Source organism: Quercus lobata, chromosome 6 (genome assembly GCF_001633185.2).
Source record: "Quercus lobata isolate SW786 chromosome 6, ValleyOak3.0 Primary Assembly, whole genome shotgun sequence".
NCBI lineage: Eukaryota > Viridiplantae > Streptophyta > Magnoliopsida > Fagales > Fagaceae > Quercus > Quercus lobata.
In genome coordinates, this window is record NC_044909.1 from 20177294 (window position 1) to 20199041 (window position 21748).

The following is a 21748-nucleotide window of genomic DNA, read 5'->3' on the forward strand; positions in this document are numbered from 1 at the left end:
AAATCATGCAAAGAAGCGAAAAATAAATAACACAAGATATGATCACCTAGGAAACCAAACCGGTAAAAACCTGAGGAGGATTTGACCTAACTATCCTCAAGGTAAACTTGAATCCATTATCTTGAAAGAATCGAAGTTCATACAATAAGACTTATAAGTCCTCACGCTCGACTTCTTATTGCTACCAACCAGTAGAACTTACTGACACGACCACGTGCAAGCTCCGAATCCACAGACTCCTTCTTTCTTGGATTCACCATCAACTACAAGCACAGCCGCTTGTGTTTTCTTTAAGCTTAAATGACAACAACTGAATTGATCATCAAGGCGTAGATAAATCTTCTCCTTGAAAACCCTAAGTTCGTGTAAAGGAAAGCTCCTCTAGATCTTACAAGAGATTTACACAAACCGCAATTATGAGCAATACTAAAACGTGGCTAGGGTTTGCCTTTTATACTTAGGATAAATAAGAAACCCTAAAAACGTTTTAAAACAATTAGGGCTAAGTTAGACGAATCTGCAGAAAAGCATTCTGCCCGAGCTTCGATCGATCGAGCTTGTCTTTCGATCGATCGATCCAGGCCGAAAGGCACAATCCTTTCTTGCTTTAACTCGATTTCAACTTTACATAGATGCACAACTTTGAGCTAGACTTAAACATTTCTAAACACATTGTTTTGATCATGATTTGCCAACAATACAAATTAGATTTCTAAATACATAAAATCCTAAAATTTAGAACCTAACCGATAGAATTGGTGTCCTTTCAATTGCACTTCTTTTTTCCTTTTAATGTTTTTATTCACTGTGTTATTTTGGTGTTTTAACTGTTTTCTTTTCACATCTCCATGTTCTGTATTTTTTCCTTTTAATGAACATATTTCCTCTTTATATATATATATATATATATATATATATATATAAACTAGCCTCCATAGTTTGGTTTCTTTTTTCTTTTCTTCTTTTAAATTATAATAGTATCCGGTTATTATATACTTGGAACCAAATTGAAATCAATTTCATAATATATGCACTAAATTCTAATGTGATTAAAAAAATAAAAATAAAAATTACAACAACCATGTATTTTTTTATAAATGTGGGTGATTTATTTAGTTGCATAAAGGCAAAAGCATCGCATATGATTTCAATGCTATTTTAGTTTACATTTTTTGTAGTTAGCCTTGTGAAACTTTTGGCTGTATTTAGTAGTTCTAAATGTGCAATTTTTTGTGGGAAAACGTAAAAATCTTAAATTGAAATGAGTGAAAAATTATGACAAAAATAAAAAAGCTTTGTCGCATGCGTGAAGTATGTATGATGAGATTAGTCTCCATATATTAAGAGGATTTAGAAAGTTAGTTATGACTTTAAAAAATGCCAAAAATACCTATAATCTAATTAGATAATCCTTATTCTTAAAAAATAAAAAATAGGGTTAAAATTGTAATTCAACAATTAAAAAAATAAAAAAAAACTACTAGGAAATTTTTTTTCCTAAAAATTAGCACACTTCCTATCATTTCTCACCTAAACATATGTCACATAGGTTTTATACAATTTTTTTCCTAGAAACTAGCACACACTAACCTTAGCACTTTACTCCATTTTAAATTTTAAATTTTAGTTTTATAAAAATCACTTCTTGTGTAAACTTAATTGAAAAATTATATTAAATTAAAAGAAAAAATCTCATCACATGTGCGGAGCGTATGTGATGAGGCTAGTCTCTATATATTAAGCCTCCGTTTGGGTACTGCGTTTTGCGTCCACGTTTGGACGCAAAACGTGTTTTACCATTTTTTTTTTTAATTCTCTATGCCATGATTGTTGACTGGAAAGGTGTGGACAGTGCACACCTTAGCAACTTTCCTAGCACGTTTTAATCAACTTTTCAGCAACTTTTTTTTATTAAAAATGGGTCCTATGGTACTATTCACACATTTAAAAATTATTTTGCTACTGTATTTTTCAGTTTTCAGCTATATCCAAACGGACCCTAAGAGAATTCAGAAAGTTAGTTATGACTTTAAAAAATGCCAAAAATACCCATAATCTAATTAAATAATTTTTATTCTTAAAAAATAAAAAATAAGGTTAAAATTGTAATTCAAAAAAATAAAAATAAAAACTACCAAAGAAACCTTTTTTCCAAAAAATTAGCACTCTTTTTATCTAAACTTGAAAAATTATAATAAAAAAAAAAAAAAAAAAAAAAAAAAAAAAAAAAAAAAAACCTCATCACACATGCGGAGCGCATGTGATGAGGCTAGTCTCTATATATTAAGCCTTTGTTTGGGTACTGCGTTTTGCGTCCACATCTGGATGCAAAACGTGTTTCACCTTTTTTTTTTTTTTTTTTATTCTCTGTGCCGTGATTGTTGATTGGAAAGGTGTGGACAGTGCACACCTCAGCAACTTTTTCAGCACTTTTTAATCAACTTTTCAGTCACGAGACCCATAAACCTCAATTTTTAGCAACTTTTTTTTTTTATTAAAAATGGGTCCCACGGTACTATTCACACATTTAAAAATTATTTTGCTACTGTATTTTTCAGTTTTCAGCTGTATCCAAACAAACCCTAAGAAGATTCTAAAAGTTAGTTATGGTTTTAAAAATGCCAAAAATACCCATAATCTAATTAGATAATTTTTATTCTTAAAAAATAAAAAATAGGGTTAAAATTGTAATTCAAAAAAATAAAAATAAAAACTACCAAAGAAACTTTTTTCCTAAAACTTAGTACTCTTTTTATCTAAACATATGTCACGTACATTTTATACCTTTTTTTTTTCTCTAATAACTAGCACACACTAATCCAACAGTTTATTCCATATCAAATCCTAAATTTTAGTTTTATAAAAATCATTTCTTGTGTAACCTTACTAACAATAAATAAATTTAAATTGAAAAATTATATTAAACTAAAAAAAAAAAAGGGCCTCATCGCACATGTAGAGCGCTCGTGATGAGGTTATATATTATTGTATGAAAAATGATATGTCCACAATATTTTTACAACAAATTTTAAGTAGTAGGTTCTTATTGGTTTTTATTATTGGGGCAAAAAAATAATTTTAGTATTAGACTCAAATTTAAATTAATAACAACTAACCACCTATGATTTGTAATAAGAATATTGTAAAAATATTATAAACGCAATAATTCTCATTATTGCATTTACTTACTGACAAGATAAGAGTGGTGTGGAATCACCCAAGCTCATCAAACCAAACCCAAACAACACCCCCCCCACGCCCCCCAAAAAAAAAAAAAAAAAAAAAAAAAAAAAAAGAGGCCGGGGAATATTCAGAGGCCAGGCGCAGGTAGAGTATAGCTTCTCTCTCTCTCTCTCTCTCTCTCTCTCTCTTATATTATTCGACTCTTTGTGTTCCACATACTCATTATCTCTCTTCCTCCAATACACACTCACAAACAGAGATAGATTTTGGAGTTGTGACTTTTGGAATTGGTTGGGTTTTGAGTGAATGCCTGTTGTTAGTTGAGTAATTCTTGGAGTTCATTCGTCAACAGAAGAAAATTTAAATAAAGAAATAACAGGATTTCTTGGCATTTGAAGTATTGAGGTATGTTTTAGTGTCATGAAATTTCATAATTTTGCTGGAATAATAATGTTTGTTGTCTAATAGGTTATGAGAGTGACACATTATTTCCGTTGTTATTGGAAAATCGTTAACTTAATGTGTATTAGAATCCTTGAAAATGTCAAAAACTCTATTAAGTTTCATTTTGTTTTTATTTTCTTTGTTTGGTAAACACAATTGGCTTTAGCAATTAGATGTGTATGTGTGTGTTTTTATGTTTGTGGATTTTTCATGTGGAATTTGATTGGATGCAGAGAAAGGATAAGGTGTGAGAAAGACAATAATGTCGCAGAAGATGAGAGTGGCAGTAATTGGCAGTGGGATTAGTGGGTTAGTTTCGGCCTATACTATGGCTAAAGCTGGCGTAGATGTTGTGTTGTACGAGAAGGAGGACTACTTGGGCGGCCATGCCAAGACCGTCACCTTCGACGGTGTTGATTTGGACCTCGGTTTCATGGTCTTCAATCGTGTAAGTTCTCCTTTCGGATAGGATTTTTTTTATTTTACTTAAAAGATTAAAATATAATAAGCCAGTTATAAATAAAAACTTTAGTTAAATTAAAAAAAAAAAAAAAAAAATCCAAACTAAACATATGAGTATGACAGTATATATAATTTGATGTTTCACTTTATATTTCATCATCGCATTATTTTATGGGTTTGATTTTGGTTCCATTGTATTTGATTATATAAAAAAATCCAAGAAATATAAGATATTATCATTTTTTTTTTTTGAGAAAATTGAATCATAAGTAGAACAAAATTAAGAATGGGACAGAGAATTAAGAAGCTAAATAAATCACTTTTTTCCTTTCATAAAAAGGTATAGTAAGAAAATAGAAGTAAAAGTCTTCCTCGTTTGGCAAATCTGTTTTGAGCTCCTAGAAAATGGCTCCGAACTCCCTGTTTCTTTAGGTAACAGAAAGTTTAGGCACGACAAATCTGTCAACATTTTCGTATTAAGTTTGTTGTGAGTTCTTCTGATCTTCTCAAAAAAAGAAAAAAAGAAAAAAAAAAGAAAGTTTGTTGTGAGTTGTACTGGGTTTAAATAACTTTTTACTATTATATTTTAAGTTATAGTATGACGCGTTGATTTATTACTAAAATATTCTAATGTTTATTATGCTCTAAAAAAAACTTTTCATTTAATGGATTTCGATGAGACTTCTAAAATAGCATCTCGTTCGCAATCTTTAGGTTATTTCAGGGTCGATTCATTAAAATAGTTTAAAACTTAAATTAAATGAGATTTTTATATTTACCTATCAACTAAATAATATAAAATTTATTCTTCTTACTATTTCTTGGGATGGAAAAATATTAATTAAGTTATTGTGTTTAAATTTTAAATATTTCACTTTTTTTTTGGTTGTTGCGTGTGAAACAAATTATTTCAAGACAATTTTACAAGTTTTTCTTAATCAAGGGTTTTAGAGACATTTACTTTTCACTCCTAGACAGTCAAAAAATAATCTTATAAATCTTATCTTTATATATGATGAATAAAATTTTAAATATAGAACTCCATTCCCTCTCATCTGTGTGTTTTTTTGTTTCTCAAAAAAAAAAAAAAAACCATTAAGCTTTCCAACCAAGTTAGTCTCTAGTCACCATCAATGGGGTCGCATTCACATGCTATTGATGTGGTACTACGTAGTAGCCATTCACATGGTATTGTTGTGATATAGAAGGAGCCGAATTCAATTCACTATGATATTGCCATTTTTAGACACTTACAAAACTATCCCCTATCAATTACAAATATCTCCTCGAATTTCCAGTACTGCCCCCATAATCTTCGGATCTTATAGATTCCTTTTTTTTTTTTTTTTTTTTTATTTATTATTATTTTGATTATATGTAACTGTAAGGTGCACTTTGTAATTCAGCAAAAAAAGAAAAAAAGACTAAATGTAAGGTGCACTTTGTGGTGATGTGGTCATTCTAGAATCGCTTATTTTCACTGACTTTCTGTGACTCTTAATTATCCCTTGTTTTTATTTTTAATTTTAAAAACACTGACTATATATTGAAATTTATGGCGCTCATAGTTAATAGTGTAACTTTTTTTTCTTTCATTCTCGTTTCTTCCGTCAATTACTTCCATTTTCTTTTTTCTTTTTCTTTAATTACAAATTAATTATTTCCCTGTACATGTACTCTCAGAGTGCATGGGTGGGGTTTGATTGAGTTTGAATGGTTTTTTTTTTTTTTTAATTATTATTTATTTATTTATTTTATAGAGTCATCCCAAGCTTGCTGTGTTGAGAAATTTCGAACCTGTCAGACTGTCACATGTGTATTAACTAATCCAACTCTATTGGATTAAGTTGGGTCGGTGAATTTTGTGGAAACATATTTTATATTTTGTAAAAATTTGGATTATAATCTTATTAATTATTCTTTTGATAAATTTTACAATTCACATAATATTTCTAAATTATATAGTGGATTTCTAAATTCATACAAACTAATACTAAAATAAATTACACTACAAAAAATGAAAATAAGGAAAATAAGATAATTTAGTGGGTTAGATGGGTTGAAAAAATTATTAACTTGAACTTAGCACTACTCGAGACTTTAAAAAAAAGTTCTAACCCACCAACCCACAAAGATCAACTCGGACAACAAGTTGGGTTGATTTTGTTAGGTTATTGGGTATGACAGCTTGATGCACACCCCTAATATTTTAGTTCACAAACTTGTATAGTCCAATTTTTATCAATCTTAATTACAATATTTTTGCACTTCATCTCCAAAACTAAAAATGCAAAACAAAACCCTGTGCACTAATTTGTACATATAGCAATTAATGTTTCCAGTGTTTTTGCGTTTGACCTTGTTTTGAAATTAGCAAGTTGTATCAATGTCCAGTCTATAATTCATTGCTGACAAAGAAATGTTCATTTAATCATTTCAATTCCAATCAAACTTCTTTTGAGAAACAAACACACACAAGGGGTTCTAACACAAAAAAAAAAGAATGGGTAATTGTCCCACATTACTTAAGAGAGTGTGTTATATGCCGTATAACTTGCCTCACTCTCCCTTAAAAGTTACCATGACTTTTGAGTGGAGTTATGGTATACCTTTGTGTTAGAACTTTTCCTCTCCCTTGTGTGTGTTTGTTTCTCAAAAAAAAAAAAAAAAAAAAAAAAAAAAAGAAGGACAATCTAACTTCTTTAGTGAACATTAAAAAGGACAATCTAACTTCTTTAGTGAACATTTTTCGTTTTAAATTTAATATAATAACAAATACCATCCTCATTCCCACATTTGTGCAAATTAATCATTACAAGTCCTTGTTAGGTACTAACTTTTATTTATTATTATTATATTAAAATTTTTATCAACATGGAATAGTTATGTAACCTTAAAACATATGCTAAAGATTATGAGTGAAGTTCTGGAAAAGACAAGGAGTGGTAGATGACGTTTTGGCCTGCCAAATGAAGAGCTCTGTTCTGATCTCTTGGATCGCCTTTCGCCACTGCATACTTTATTTTTTCTGCATTGAGTTTAATTAGTGGATGTCTTCTCTGGACAATCGGATATACTCTGTCATTACTCATTTTCTTTCAAAATAAAAGTCTTAAAGAAATAATTTTGGTAGCAGGTAGCTAGGAGTATCTTTCCAACAAATTTAGCTTCAAAAAAATGTACACATATATACATATCACCTAGAAAATAAACTTAGGAAGCTACTTTTTTTTTTTTTATGGTATAAAGTTAAGTCTTCACAGCCTACTTAGGAAGGAACTTTGTTGTACAGTATAATGTAGCCATGTATTAAGATTTTTTCTATTTGTTTTTGAAATAAAGATGGAAACGAGGATTGTTCTTTAGTGCAGCCGTGGTAATATATACTTTAAATTCTTGACATGGCTGGCCTGAAAAAGTTTGAGACTGAAGACAAGTAGTTTAAGTGAGACATTTTTATTTAAATATTATTACTTATATATATAATTCAATTTATTGCTTCTTGATATTAAAAATGATTAATTATGTTTGTTTTTTTTTCTAACTTCTATATTTCAATTGCAAATATGACTAATCAACTTAATTTGCTTGTGATATAATCGATTTTAATTAAAATTTTATCAATTTTAGTTGAAAATCTATTTTTCCATCATATTATTTTATTATATTCTAACTTTTTAATTTTTTTAAAAAAAATTCTTGTTAATTTGTGAGTGTTTATATATGCTTATCTTGTATTCCTAATAACAAATTTATCAAAAGATCTTAGGTGAGATTCAATCAATTTTTTTTTTAAAATTTTTTATTCTTATCTCATTATTTTTTAAAGTTTTTTTTTTCATATTTAGGTGATATTTCTTGTATATATTTTTAATTAAAAAAATTAACACATAAAAGAAATACTATCTATAGCCTACAATTTTAATACAAATTTTTTTTTTTTTTGAAGAAAATAACATAATTTACTTTGTCAAATGCACTACAACTTCATTTAACAACATAATCACTTAAAAAACTCAATTCACCAAAATTTGGGGAGAGAGAGAGAGTAGATCACCAATATTGAGAATCTTTTGTGTGGCAAGGAGACATAAAAAATTAAAAATTCAAGTCGTTATTAGAAATTATTCGTTAATATTTGGTACACTCAAATAATTTTAAAAATTAACTATTAATTTACAAATTTTGGTGGGTTCCAGTTAACTCAACTAGTAAAGTCTCTTATGGTTGTATAAGAGATCTGGGGTTTAATCTCCGCCTACACCAAAAAACTGATTGGTATCTTGATCTGATGATATTATCATCAAGAACGGATGCCATAAGTTTAAATTCTCTCTAAAAAAAAAAAATTTACAAATCTTGGGCCTTATCGCATCAAAAAAACATTTTGGGCCTTATTTTTTATTGGGGCCTAGTTAATGACCTAAGTAGCCTTGCCTCTTGGCCCTAATTATTGAAAAGGTAATTCTTCAACCAGAAATGGTACCTTCCCATTTTGATAACAAATAGAAATTAAAGATTCTCTCTATTCAAAAGAAAAGACACACTTCTCGAAAAAAATGAAAAGGCACAATTTATTTGGTCACGAATTTAGCATGATGTTGCATAGAATGGACATCAAAATTTAATATGAGTTCCTTTAAATTTATGAAAATAGAAAATACGGTTCTCTCAATTTTTTTATTTTTATTTTTTTATGTGATATTCTCTCTATACTTATTTTTCAAAAGAAAAGACACAATTTCAGAGTATAGATTTAATTTTCACCAATCTAATAACGGGTCAAATATAATTATATAAATGCTCTCCTGTTAGTCCTGTAGTAGGATCTCTCAACGTTTCTTTCTTGTAACTGAAAGGCATCATTATTTAGCGGTTAAAAAAAATAAAAAAAATTAAACGAAGAAGAAGAAGAAGAAGAAGAAGAAATAAAGGCACTACTTTGCAATGAAAATCCAGTTTTTCATAAATCAGTGGTGGAGGGTTTTAAATAGAAGGATCTAATGGACCAGAATAATAAATCAGTAGCTAGTAATGTACAATATTAAAATCAGTGGTCCTATTAAGTTTTTAGGACTAAGGAGTGGATATTTATCATACGTTGCCATGCTGCGTAGTACTTTAGAATAATATTTACAATATCATTTTTTAAATAATATTGTAATAAGTAGTTATAGTTTCTGTCTTTCTGCGGAAAAACACGTCTGTGGAATTAATTTTTTATTTATTTTTAAATTTGTTTGATTAAATCTTTTACTGTGAAAGTTTGGAGTTTTTACTGTGAAATTGCGTGTTGAGTTGTCAGCGGTAGTAAAATTTGATAGGTATTTTTAAATATCTCAACTTAAGTTTTTGTTCTAAATGTGTTTTTGGAAGCAATTATTTTTGGAATTATAGAAAATTTTCACTACTTACTATGGTGGCAATTGGCAAATTATCATTGTATCAACAACATTCATATGAAGTTATGAATCTGCCATTAACACCACTTTTATTATGTATGAATCATGACATACCACCTTGGTTTTTGTGATGACAGTGATAACATAGAATGGTTATCTCTTGTTAGGGATGACAAAAATTCCTTCTCCTACTTAACCTGTTCTACCCTGCTTTGTTATGTATGGTTTTTTCACTCTTAAGAGCGACGAGATGGTTAGAGTTTGCTTGCCTCACCTTCCATCCTTGTATATGGGGAGAGGAAATGCCATTTTGCACAAAGGCTGTTTGTCTTTTTGTTTTTCTGTTTGGGTAAAAAAGACGAGAAAATTTGCAGTTATATTGGTTTGGTCTGTTGTTTGAGGATTGGGAAATTGGACAGGTAACATATCCAAATATGATGGAGTTCTTTGAGAGTCTTGGAGTTGATATGGAGACATCAGATATGTCATTCTCAGTGAGCTTAGACCAAGGCCATGGATGTGAATGGGGGAGCCGAAATGGTTTGTCAAGTTTATTTGCACAGAAGAAGAATGTTTTGAATCCATACTTTTGGCAAATGCTTAGAGAAATTTTCAAGTTCAAGGATGACGTCCTAAGGCAAGCCATTCTATTTCCAACTTTAGATATGACTTTTTTCTCTTAATTTTTTAAGTGAAAAACAATACTATAGGACATCACTTTCAAGAATTTTATTTGAGAAGGAAATGAAGATAGGGGTCAAGCTGTTTGTATATTTATTGCAGTTATCTTGAGCTACTTGAGAACAACCCAGACATTGATCGCAATGAAACCTTGGGACAGTTTATCAAGTCACGGGGTTACTCTGAATTATTTCAGAAAGCTTATCTTGTAAGGCCATTAAACCAATTTTTTCTATTACATCCTTGATCCTTCTCTGTTAATTCCCTAGACCATGATTTTATTTTATTATTATTTTTTTTTGGTGACTTTAAAAATGCTGTATTTTTATAGGTTCCAATATGTGGTTCAATATGGTCCTGCCCTTCAGACGGGGTCTTGAGCTTTTCAGCTTTCTCCGTTCTTTCATTTTGCCGAAATCATCATCTACTTCAGGTATAAACTAGCAGTATATGTTTTGTCTGTGTTTATTTTATAAAATAGTGGTAGGGTTGTTTTCTGCATATGTTGCCAATTTTTGTACTCCTGGAGTCCTCATTATAATTTTGATTTTATATCTTTGTTTGGTGCTATCTGCAGCTCTTTGGTCGTCCACAGTGGCATACTGTCAGATGGCGTTCACATTGTTATGTGAAGAAGGTTTTTATTTTGTTCTCAGAAAAAATAAATAAATAAATAAAGGAAAAGAAGAAACTGCTTAGTGTGTCACATGTTGTGAAAATGTTGTGTGAAATTGATATTTTGTTTGAAAAATCAGGTCAGAGAAGTGCTGGAGAGTAAAGGTTGTCAGATTAGAACTCGTTCTGAGGTACATTCAGTTGCAACAAATGATGAGGGTGAGTAGTTATTTTTATATTTCTGGTCCCTTTGTCCCTCCCTTTTGTTACACTTGTACTTCAAGTGATCATGGAGTAAATATTTTACCGATAAGTGATAACAAATTCATATACTCATATTTGAATTGCTAGGATATCCTTAACTGTATTCAATTCAGTTGGTTGTAAAACAACACATGGAAGAGTGAATGAAACTTAAAACATTGCGTCGAATGATGTACAACTGGGTGAACTACACACATCCAGGGAATAGTTACATGCTTGAAAAGCTTTGGGCACTTGCGTTGACAAAAAGAAAAAAAAAAAAAAAACAAAGAAAATGACGTACAATTTAATCAGTAAAGCGTGTAACCACTTCCAAACATGGAATAAATTTTGGACGTCCTAATGGAAGCACATTCCAAAAAAATTGTTTATGCATACCTCGTAAAGTTTAAACATTTATTTTGATGAATTAGACATCTTCTCTATTGGAATCATGTCCAATTCTGTCACTGAATTTTAGAGGAGATTTCACAGGTTGCATTGTGTTCAGTGGAGATGATTCCAAAGAAATGTACAATGGCTGTATATTGGCAGTCCATGCCCCTGATGCTGTGAAATTATTAGGAGACCAAGCAACTTTTAATGAGAGGAGAATACTTGGGGCTTTTCAATATGTTTACAGGTGCATTCTCTCCTCTCCAAAATCATCTATACACATGGGGTACACCTCACAAAAAAAAAAAAAAAAAAAAACACATTTATCTTGCTAAAATTCATAAAAACTATTTTTTAAATTTTTTGGGGTTGCAATATAGACTTCTTATTTGTACTAAAGAACTAATTTTTGAGAATGGAGGATGTGCATGCAGATTTTTTTCCTTCCATGTGATCTGCCCTTCTCTCTCTCTTGTGTGTGCGTTGATGATGTCAAGCAGGGGGTGTGGGGAGGACAAGAAGTAGTTAGTAATGTAGATTTTTTTTTTTTTTTTTTGATAAGATAGTAATGTAGATATAGTATCCGTTTGGATACTGCATTTACTATGTGCATCTGTCTTTTTTTTTTTTTTTTTTTTTTGAGAAACACGATAATTGAGTTCCAGTGGATCCCGTGCACTGTTAACGGGACCCATAAACCTTTTTTTTAACAAAACTTTCATTAAAAATGGGTCTCGCAGTACTATTCACACATTTAAAAATTATTTTGTTACAGTATTTTTAGTTTTTAATTTTCAACAAAATAAGCGGTATCCAAACGGATCCTTAATGCTTATCATATGGGGTATTTCTCTCTTCCTATAATAAGATGTCCTCATAGAGTTAATAACATATTCTGATTTAGGAAAAAAAATTACAGAAGAATTTCATAGTGTACTTGTTAACTGCAACTATATAAGAACTATAATGTCAATGGACATAGGAGATAGTTACTTTCTGTTAGTGTACTCGTTTATCTGTAATTCCATTACGTTTGTTTTTTCAAAAATGAGCTGGTATAATTGATGGTACTGAGCTCTGCTATGGTGAACACGCTTAAAATTCATAGTCATTTTTTTAATCTCTATTGGCAGTGATATTTTCCTTCACCGTGACAAAAATTTAATGCCCAAAAACCCAGCAGCGTGGAGTGCTTGGAATTTTCTTGGGAGTACAGAAAGTAAACTATGTTTAACATACTGGCTCAATGTGCTTCAGGTTAGTAAAAGGTTTCATTTGTGAAAAGTAAAATTTATATTAGTGTTCAGCAACATTTGAATGGTAGAATTTGTGCTTGTTGATCCTACTTTTGTTGTATATCCACCCTCACTTGTGGGTGAGCACATTAGAAAAACATTGAGCGGCTACTTATTTCCCTGTGGGCCTTACTAATGGGTTAAGGATGTTTGAAATTCTCCCCAATAATGGAGTACAGAATAGATAACTTCTTTAAAAGCACTTTTACTATATTTTTAAATGACCTAGAGCTTACAATTGTTGAGAATGAATCATTAACAACCCTCAACAACAAGAGATACATTCTATTTGACAGAAATTGGTGTGAGAATACTGTATCATCTGGAGAGAATAATATTACCTTGAACATATAAAGCCTCTTCATAGACATACCAAGAAACAAATGGTAGGCTGGAAATAAGAAGACAACCATAATTGTAGCTGCATAAGATTAACATTTCACTTATTGAAATTTTCTCTAATCATACCCTGGAATAATTGTGCATGCAGAATATTGATGAAACGAGTCCACCTTTTCTAGTGACTCTAAACCCAGGTCATACACCAAAAAATACCTTGCTTAAGTGGTCAACTGGTCATCCAGTCCCATCCATTGCAGCATCAAAAGCTTCACTTGAGTTTGATAAAATCCAAGGGAAGAGAGGAATTTGGTTTTGTGGGGCATACCAGGGTAAGTTTTCAGGCATATAGAAAAAGGACTTTCATATCATATTTTAGGAATAAGATCCTCTTGAGTTCTTAGTGTAACTCAACCATAAATTTCCTAAAATCTCATTAATTCATGGAGTTCCTAAAATTCCATCCATTCATTTTGAAATGAGCGGATTAAACTTTATCACGTAATCAAAATTTGAAAAAACGTTGACTATGATCATTTTGGCATCTATTTAAATTGTTGATGATGTGGCAAAATTCAATACACTTATCTCAAAATAAATGGATAGGATTTTAGAAACTCTATGGCGGAATTACCCTAAGAACTCTAGAGGATCCTAATTCATAATGTTCAGAGTCGATGTTTTCCTATGTTATAGAAATTTACTGGTCATCTGAGCATGTGTGCTACTTTTTCTCAGGTTATGGCTTCCATGAGGATGGATTAAAGGTAGTGACTAGTGCTTAATAATTCTTATGAGTAGTAAAGATATATGCTGTAGTAAGGCTCTAAAAGATTGTTCTTTGGAAGAATTGTTCCCAAGCCTATGGATTTACTATGTTCACTATTTTTCATTCAAGAATTGTATAGTTGGAGTGCATCTTACGAGGTAATCTATTTGGCAGGCTGGCATGGCTGCTGCACATAGCATGCTAGGAAAAAGTTGTGCTCTTTTGAGCAACCCAAAACACATGGTACCTTCTCTGATAGAAACTGGGGCGCGCCTTTGTGTTACTAGATTCCTTGGACACTATATCTCTACTGGATGTTTAATGTGAGTTTAATTATTCTGCCAGTTGTTTCCTCCTTGAGTGAAATATAGACATTCTTCTAACAATATAAATTTACAAATTCAATGTTAAATAGTATGTACCCTCTGTCATCTCTTTGTCATATGGGTTTCGTGTGAAATGTTTGTTTTGACTGAAACATCTGGGAGAAAGGGTAAGAGAAGGAGTTAATGGTTAATTTGGAATGCTTGGCCTTTTGGTTGAAGTAAGGGTAACCTAATCATGTGTGTCATGCTGGGCGTTTGGTGATAATGAGACTTTGGTTTACTACTACTACAATAAAAAATAATGGGTAATCTTCGGGAAAATTAGTTGATTCACAAGATGACTATATTTGAAACCACTAACAAGAGGAAAATCATGTGAGTGAAGAAATTCAAGCTAGGCCCAACCAACTTGATCTCGTACCATGTCAAAATTTGAAACATTATGGAAAATAAAGAGGAGGTGAGAACAGAATAATGGGAGAGATTTAAGTGGTTTGGTGACTAAGATTGCCTTGCTTGTATCTTTTCACTCACATGATTTTTCTCTTATTGGTGGTTCTAATATGATCAACTTGTTAATCAACTTTTATTTTCTACCTCTTTCTTTCTTCCCATTTTTAGTAGGGAATATTACTACTGCTTTATTGTATATTGGTAATTTATCTACTGGATTCCTGCTTCTAGTAACTTGCTCTATAGTGAAGGATTGGTTGATTGGGCCTTCCTTGAATCTCTTCACTTGCTTGATTTTCCTATTGGTAATGATTTCTATTTAATCAAATTTTCCATAAACTTTTATTGTGTACTTCCTTTTGTTTTGGGTCCTATATTCAAGTGAGTCAACCAGTTAAATCTACTTCATTCTTCCATTCTCATCTTTTCTTTATTTTATACATTATTTCAAATTTTGACAAAATTTGTAGCAAAACAGGTGTAGGAAGGGTACTATAGTCACTCTTTTGAAAGGCCTGCTTGGCTTGTAACATGAACTATGTATTCTTTTCTTCTTGATAAATTTCAAGGGTTCAAGTTACATCATAAAAGTGTTTAGCTAAGTTATTGATCTACATTGCACTTGAAAAAAATTTCTTTTTAACTCTTCTGTATTGTATAACTCAGTTCATTTTTTGAATTTCTGTCTTCCGATCTGAAAAATTATCTATCTCCACAATATACTGCTTTGTTATTTTAAGAAAAATAAAATTTACCTTTCATGGAGAAAATTGATATATTGTGTCTTGTGGTATCACAGTCTATTGGAGGAAGGGGGCACACTATTTACCTTTGAAGGAAGCATGAAAAAATGTTCTCTGAAAACTGTGTTGAGAGTTCATAGTCCCCAGTTTTACTGGAAGGTAGGCACTCAGAATTTATATCAGTATTTCTGATAAGGATGAAATGCCATATGTGGAAAGTAGCAGAAAAGTTTGCCTTCAAAAATTTAGAATACTTTTGCTATATTGCTGAAATTTCTCACCATCACTGAGGAGCACTATATTGCTTTTATCAGGTAATGACACAGGCTGATTTAGGCCTTGCAGATGCATATATCAATGGAGATTTTTCTTTTGTTGACAAAAAGGAAGGTCTTCTAAATCTTTTTAAGGTAAGATAAATTTATTCGAGTCTGATTCCAAACCTCAAAAGCCAAAAATGGTCAAGTCTCAAACGAAGTTATTGTTCTGACATTGAATCCCTTGGAATTCTCCATGCTTATTTATTTTGCAGATTCTTATTGCCAGCAGAGATGTAAATTCCTCCATCTCAAAATTGAGTAGCAAAAGGTATATTGTGACGGGCATTCTAGCTGGAATCATGGATTTTATTTGTGATATTAGTAGCACTTATCTTCTCAATTGCATCACGTTGAGCATTCTCATTTGTTTGCTTCAGGGGCTGGTGGACTCCACCTTTATATACAGCTAGTATAGCATCAGCAAAATATTTTCTTCAGCATGTTCTGAGGCAAAATACTCTTACACAGGCTCGCAGGAACATCTCTCTTCATTATGACCTGGTATAAGATAACCTGAACATGTGTTGGTTTACAAATTTTTTCAAAGTATGTAAACATTTTATATATGCACACACAATATGGAGTATTTTTTTTTCTTGCAAGCATGGATGAAAATGTATTTTGGAGGTGGGGTTGGATCTGTTAGATATATACACTCTATGTTGAAGTATTTAAGGGAGGATTCAAAAAATATATTTGAAACTTTTAAGGAAAGTACATAACTGGAGTGATTGAGGAATTACGTGAATTTGTTCAGCCACAATGACTACTCATCTTCCAGCCAACTATTTGTTCCTCACCATTGTAAAGAAAGCTTGCAATCGGTTGATCATTCAATTTTTTGCTGGAGATAATCTTTCATCATTAAATGGTTTTAGAGTAACATAACATCGGTAGTATTTTGCCTTTTCTTCTCAAGCTTTTCTTGCACAGTACTAAGTGGATATGGTTTTTAGGATTTTATGTATATGTTATAATTTTCATAAATTGAAGTTCATAGAAAGATGTTGATTGGGGTTTCCTCTTTAACAAATAGTATTTATTGGACCAATTGTGGAAGATATTCTATTTTCTTCAATTTCCCTTGTAATATTCCCATTAATTTTTAAAACTGATTGTGTTGGCAAGTTATGTTTTCTTTGAGACTGCAAGTTTTTTTATCTGTTCCAGACTTTTAATTACAGTAATAGAATTGAAACTTTACAATTCCTCTTTCTTGTGTTTCTAGAGTAATGAACTATTTGCTCTATTCTTGGACGAAACAATGACATACTCCTGTGCTGTATTCAAGGTCAAGATCAAAACTTTTTGATGATTTATGATTAAACAATGCAGAATATTCTTCCATGTATGCTGTAGCTTTATCTTATATTGATTAATGTGTTAAAACATTTCATAGAGTGAAGATGAAGACTTAAAGGATGCACAGCTAAGGAAAATCTCTCTTCTAATTGAAAAAGTAAGTATTCAAAAATTTTCCCCCCTTTTGGATGGGTCATAGTTGGTCTTTTCAATGGGAATCTCCAAATTTAAATCTTTTTGTTGTTGTAAGTTAGTCCAATTTACTCTCAACTTCAATTAATTTAGGCAAGAATTGATAAGAAGCATGAAGTTCTTGAGATTGGGTGTGGTTGGGGAACCTTAGCTATTGAAGTTGTCAAACAAACTGGATGCAAATACACTGGCATCACTCTCTCTGAGGAGCAACTGAAATTTGCAGAAAGGAAAGTGAAAGAAGCTGGCCTTCAGGTATTAACTTGATGAGTGAACCATTTCCATGTAAACACATACATAATGGGTAACGAATATATTTGGAAAATATTGGAAACTCAAGTGCATCATGCGCAATCCATCTGTCATACTGTTTTTATTCCTCCACCTTGGTTTTACTAACCCTTAAAATGTCTTTTGTAGAATGTGTGGTTCCTACAGCATTATACTTCCTACTTTCTGGTTTTAATTTATTTTTATCTACTCAATTACCAGGACCGAATTAAATTTCTCCTTTGTGACTACCGCCAGTTGCCTAAAACCTATAAATATGACAGAATCATATCCTGGTAAGGTCCTTTTCCACTGAATTATATCTGACCATAATATTCCCAAAAAAAATACAAGATCTTGCTTGCATTTTTCAGTGAGATGATAGAAGCTGTTGGCCATGAATTTATGGAAGAGTTTTTTAGGTGCTGTGAATCAGTTTTGGCAGAAGATGGCCTTCTCGTTCTGCAGGTAATGATAGGGGCAAATACAAAACTGCTGTCCTGTCTCATTTTCAGTTTGATTTTAGCACCCAAATGCTGACATTTTCAACATTTGATCTTTATCTCTAACGTGTTTGACCTTATAACATATTGCTGATGTGCAATAGTGGTTGATCTTTTCTTAGTTCATATCGATACCAGATGAACGTTATGATGAGTACAGGCAAAGCTCAGATTTTATAAAGGAATATATCTTTCCTGGTGGATGCCTACCTTCATTAAGTAGGATAACGTCAGCCATGGCTGCTTCATCCAGACTCTGGTATAGGTTTACATTTCAGTGTATTTTGTTTCGTATTGATTCTCTATGATATTAATAGAAATTTGGTTAAGTGCAGTGTGGAGCACCTGGAGAACATAGGCATTCATTACTATCAAACACTCAGATATTGGAGAACAAATTTTTTGGAGAAGCAGAGGTAAATGAAGTAATCCATTGGAAAATTTTTCTCAAAGAAGTTTGTTCTAAACATGACTCATAAAAGCTGATTTTTTGAGTATTTGAGGTCTAATACTCATGCAAAACTCGTCTCACTCAGGTATAGTTTGGGTGAATGAGGGGCCTCTTTACCTAGTGAACCTTACAGAAACTAGATATGTAGTATCCAAGCACAAACTTAAAAAGCATTAAAAGGTTCCCAGGTCTAGCATAACAATTCACATGTTTGGTAAATACCAGGACTTTATTTATATTAGATCCAAGGGAAATCAAATATGCAATGCTATGCATGAAAATATGCATTTATTGATGAAGAGGTCCCGCAAACCATTTCCAAGTTATTATATTTCTCCATAAGGAAATGCTAAAAATTGTTTACATATATGCCTCCAGGATTTATATGAGTGCATGCGCTTGACACTTGCAATTGATATTAGATCCTAGAGGTCAAGTTTTTCTAAACATGTATTTGGACGGTTATTTTCTCTAGTGTTGATCAGAATTCAAAAGTAGGACATGCACAAATCTTTCTACATGAATTCCATAACTTTGTCATTGAAATTTCTATTTTACATTAGCAAGGTTTTGCATGTTTATATTTTTGGTTTTCTTCTCTATGTTATTAAACTGCATATCTATGATTATTTTACAGTGTAAAACTTATTACGAGCTAAAGATGGTATCAAAGTTTGATATTTTGATGTTGTGGCATTAATTTTGTACTTTCAGAAAAATCCTTGCTCTTGGTTTTAATGAAAAATTCATCCGGACGTGGGAATATTACTTTGATTATTCTGCAGCTGGTTTTGAGTCACGTACACTAGGAAATTATCAGGTATGTTCCTTGACTTAGTGAATAATTTCTATTTGGCCATAACTCTTGTTAAATATTTCAAGAGATTTGGATTAATCTCTTATGAATTGACTCGTGGAAAATTAGGCTAAGAGAATCACAGTCATTTTGTATCCGATGAGGGATGAAATCATCTTGTGCAATGAATATAAATAAACAACTTATTACGTCATGAGCATAATACCAAATAGAAAATCAGGGTGTTGCTTTCAGATCATGGAGATAAGCAGAAAAAGGGGAAACCATAAATGACATCGTTTACAGGTAGAGAAATAAGCTAACTATTATGGAAATCTTGGATTCTTGATATCATATTTTTAAGGAACAGGTATCTTCACTCTAAACACAACCTTAATTTAGCCCAATTAACCATGGTAGAGATAAGTTCTCAATTGTAAAAGGAATTCTCATCTGGTGCTAGATTTGTGTAACCCAAGCTCTTGTCCATCCCAAATGGGAATGGCCTCCAATCCAGAGGTAATATCACATATCAAAGACAAACAGGTATAGCAAAGTGTATACAAAGTTACAAACCTATGCCAGCTAATTTAAACTCTAAAGCTCTTGATCATGGTTTCAGGTTGAAATAATATTTGACAATGGCAAGGCTTTTATACCTAGGCAAAGCTATGATACTGGATTTGATAATACTCATATTTATCTATAATTACATATACTTTACTACAAGGAAAGTCTCTGCCGCTAGCCCCTTCAAAGCGTTGTAGTAGTTCTTCACCTAGAAACCGGATCTTAGTGGGGGGAAAAAGTTGGTGTAACTCTTCCTTAATGTTATAATAATTTTTTCCCTTAAAAAAAAAAAAAAATGTTATAATACCTCTCTCTTTTTTTCTTTTTTGTTTTTTTTTTTTTTTACAAGATAGAACTTTTAGTATAGCCTAATCTAAATGTATACGCGTGTGAAGTTCTTTTTTTGGAGACTTGAACCCCGACCCTTACCCCTATACCCTACAAACACTTATACTCATGGAGTGACTATCCCCATCAAGGATGCGCAGTGGCGTTATAATACTTTTACTATTTAATATTTCAAAACAAAATTTATATATAATTTAATTTTTTTTTTAAATCTTGAAATTTAAATATTTTATAGAAGGTTTGCTATTGATTATTATATTTTCTCACAACCATAGTTATTAAACCCGGACTAGACATTAAATTGGTATAAGAGCCGGGTCACTGGTTCAATCAGTTGGTCACCTATTAAACCACATGGTGAAATAATTTTTTTTTTTTCGAGAAATCGTAAAATAAATGTGAAAAATAGAAAAATGCATACCTAAATTACTAATTAAATTTTTTTTCTAATAAATAAGCCTACCTATATAATACAAACTCTAGGTTTCACAAATAACAACACACTAGAAAATGTAAAGTAAAAAGATGTCAGAAAATTGTAGCTAAGTCTTTACTAAATAAAATCTTATTACATTATATTTCTTAAAAATCTTGGAATAAAAGTCTATCTTAAACTCCAAAGTCACATTCTATGCATATTACATATCTCACTTTTTGCTCTAATCTCATGGATTACAATTTGAGCCAAAACTTAAAGCTCCATATTCATTGAAAAGTCCAGAATCAATCTCATGTTTTTATTACGCTCCAAATTCAGAAAACATTATTGCAATGAATCCATAAAGGTAATTTTATTCAAAATTACAAAATCAAATGGGTCACAACAACTAGTTCGAGGTTGCACGGGTTGCGAAAAAAAAGGTTTTACTATATTTTACTGAGTCAATTGCATAAGTGGTCGAATTTAACTACCAGATCGACTTAGGTACCAATTCACTAGGTTATTGGTCTAACTGGCTAGGCTGGTCAAGTTTAATAACTATTCAAAACTGTTATGTCTTTCACCATAGATGTACATTTCTTTTGACTTGCTCCCATCTATCTTGAAATTTCCTTCTGTGGATTATGTTTGCGTTTCGACTCACATATATTTGGCATGTGACCTTGACATAGGTTGTATTCTCTCGTCCTGGAAATGTTGAAGCATTCAGCAATCCATATCACAATTTCCCTTCAGTATGCTGATACAATGATATTGTTTTCAAAGGAGAGAGAATAATATTCAAATTCGTGCCTAGACAAACGGTTGTCGATTCTTTTTTCTTTTTCTTTTTGTTCGTTTAATTTTTTTTAAATAATCATGTAGCTTTCGTTTTTTCATTTCTTGTCAAAGGCATGACCCAAAAAATATTGTCAAAGGACTTCAATTGCTTTCCTTTCTGCTTTGGAAGGGTAAATTGTTACTTATTCTTTTGATTAATAATGGGGAAGTACTATGAGTAATTTGTTAGCTTAATTGAAATAAATTAGTTTGGATTAAATTGAGTTATAATTAGTTTTGGTGATATATTCTGGAAATTGATATCTATCTTCATCTACTTCAAAGTTTATATAAGTTCAAAGGTGGTTAATATGTTTTATGGTACGGTCTCGAAAAAATGGTTATTTCGGAACTAGATCAATAAACATTTGTGTTGCCTCTGCA

The 21748-nt window shown here is 31.4% G+C and overlaps 1 protein-coding gene across 3 annotated transcripts; it reads left to right on the top strand.

The window, feature by feature from the left end:
- The first annotated feature begins 3247 nt into the window (after window positions 1–3247).
- Window positions 3248–21584, top strand: LOC115994369. 3 transcript variants are annotated; one of them, XM_031118494.1, is made up of 26 exons: window positions 3248–3327; window positions 3441–3588; window positions 3861–4075; window positions 9911–10128; window positions 10275–10380; window positions 10504–10605; window positions 10750–10809; window positions 10928–11006; window positions 11526–11673; window positions 12560–12683; window positions 13212–13392; window positions 13799–13827; window positions 14004–14152; window positions 15408–15510; window positions 15666–15761; window positions 15884–15939; window positions 16049–16172; window positions 16900–16962; window positions 17071–17130; window positions 17259–17420; window positions 17658–17731; window positions 17810–17903; window positions 18061–18197; window positions 18274–18354; window positions 19104–19209; window positions 21217–21584. In XM_031118494.1, exons 3-26 carry the CDS (start codon window positions 3890–3892, stop codon window positions 21286–21288), a joined length of 2610 nt encoding a protein of 869 aa, XP_030974354.1. In that variant the 5' UTR covers window positions 3248–3327; window positions 3441–3588; window positions 3861–3889; the 3' UTR covers window positions 21289–21584. The 3 variants fall into 3 exon arrangements, 2 of the variants coding, with proteins under 2 accessions (XP_030974354.1, XP_030974355.1); XM_031118495.1 differs by lacking the exon at window positions 3441–3588 and having other exon boundaries at window positions 3250–3327; XR_004093203.1 differs by lacking the exons at window positions 19104–19209; window positions 21217–21584 and having other exon boundaries at window positions 18077–18197.
- The last annotated feature ends 164 nt before the right edge of the window (window positions 21585–21748 follow it).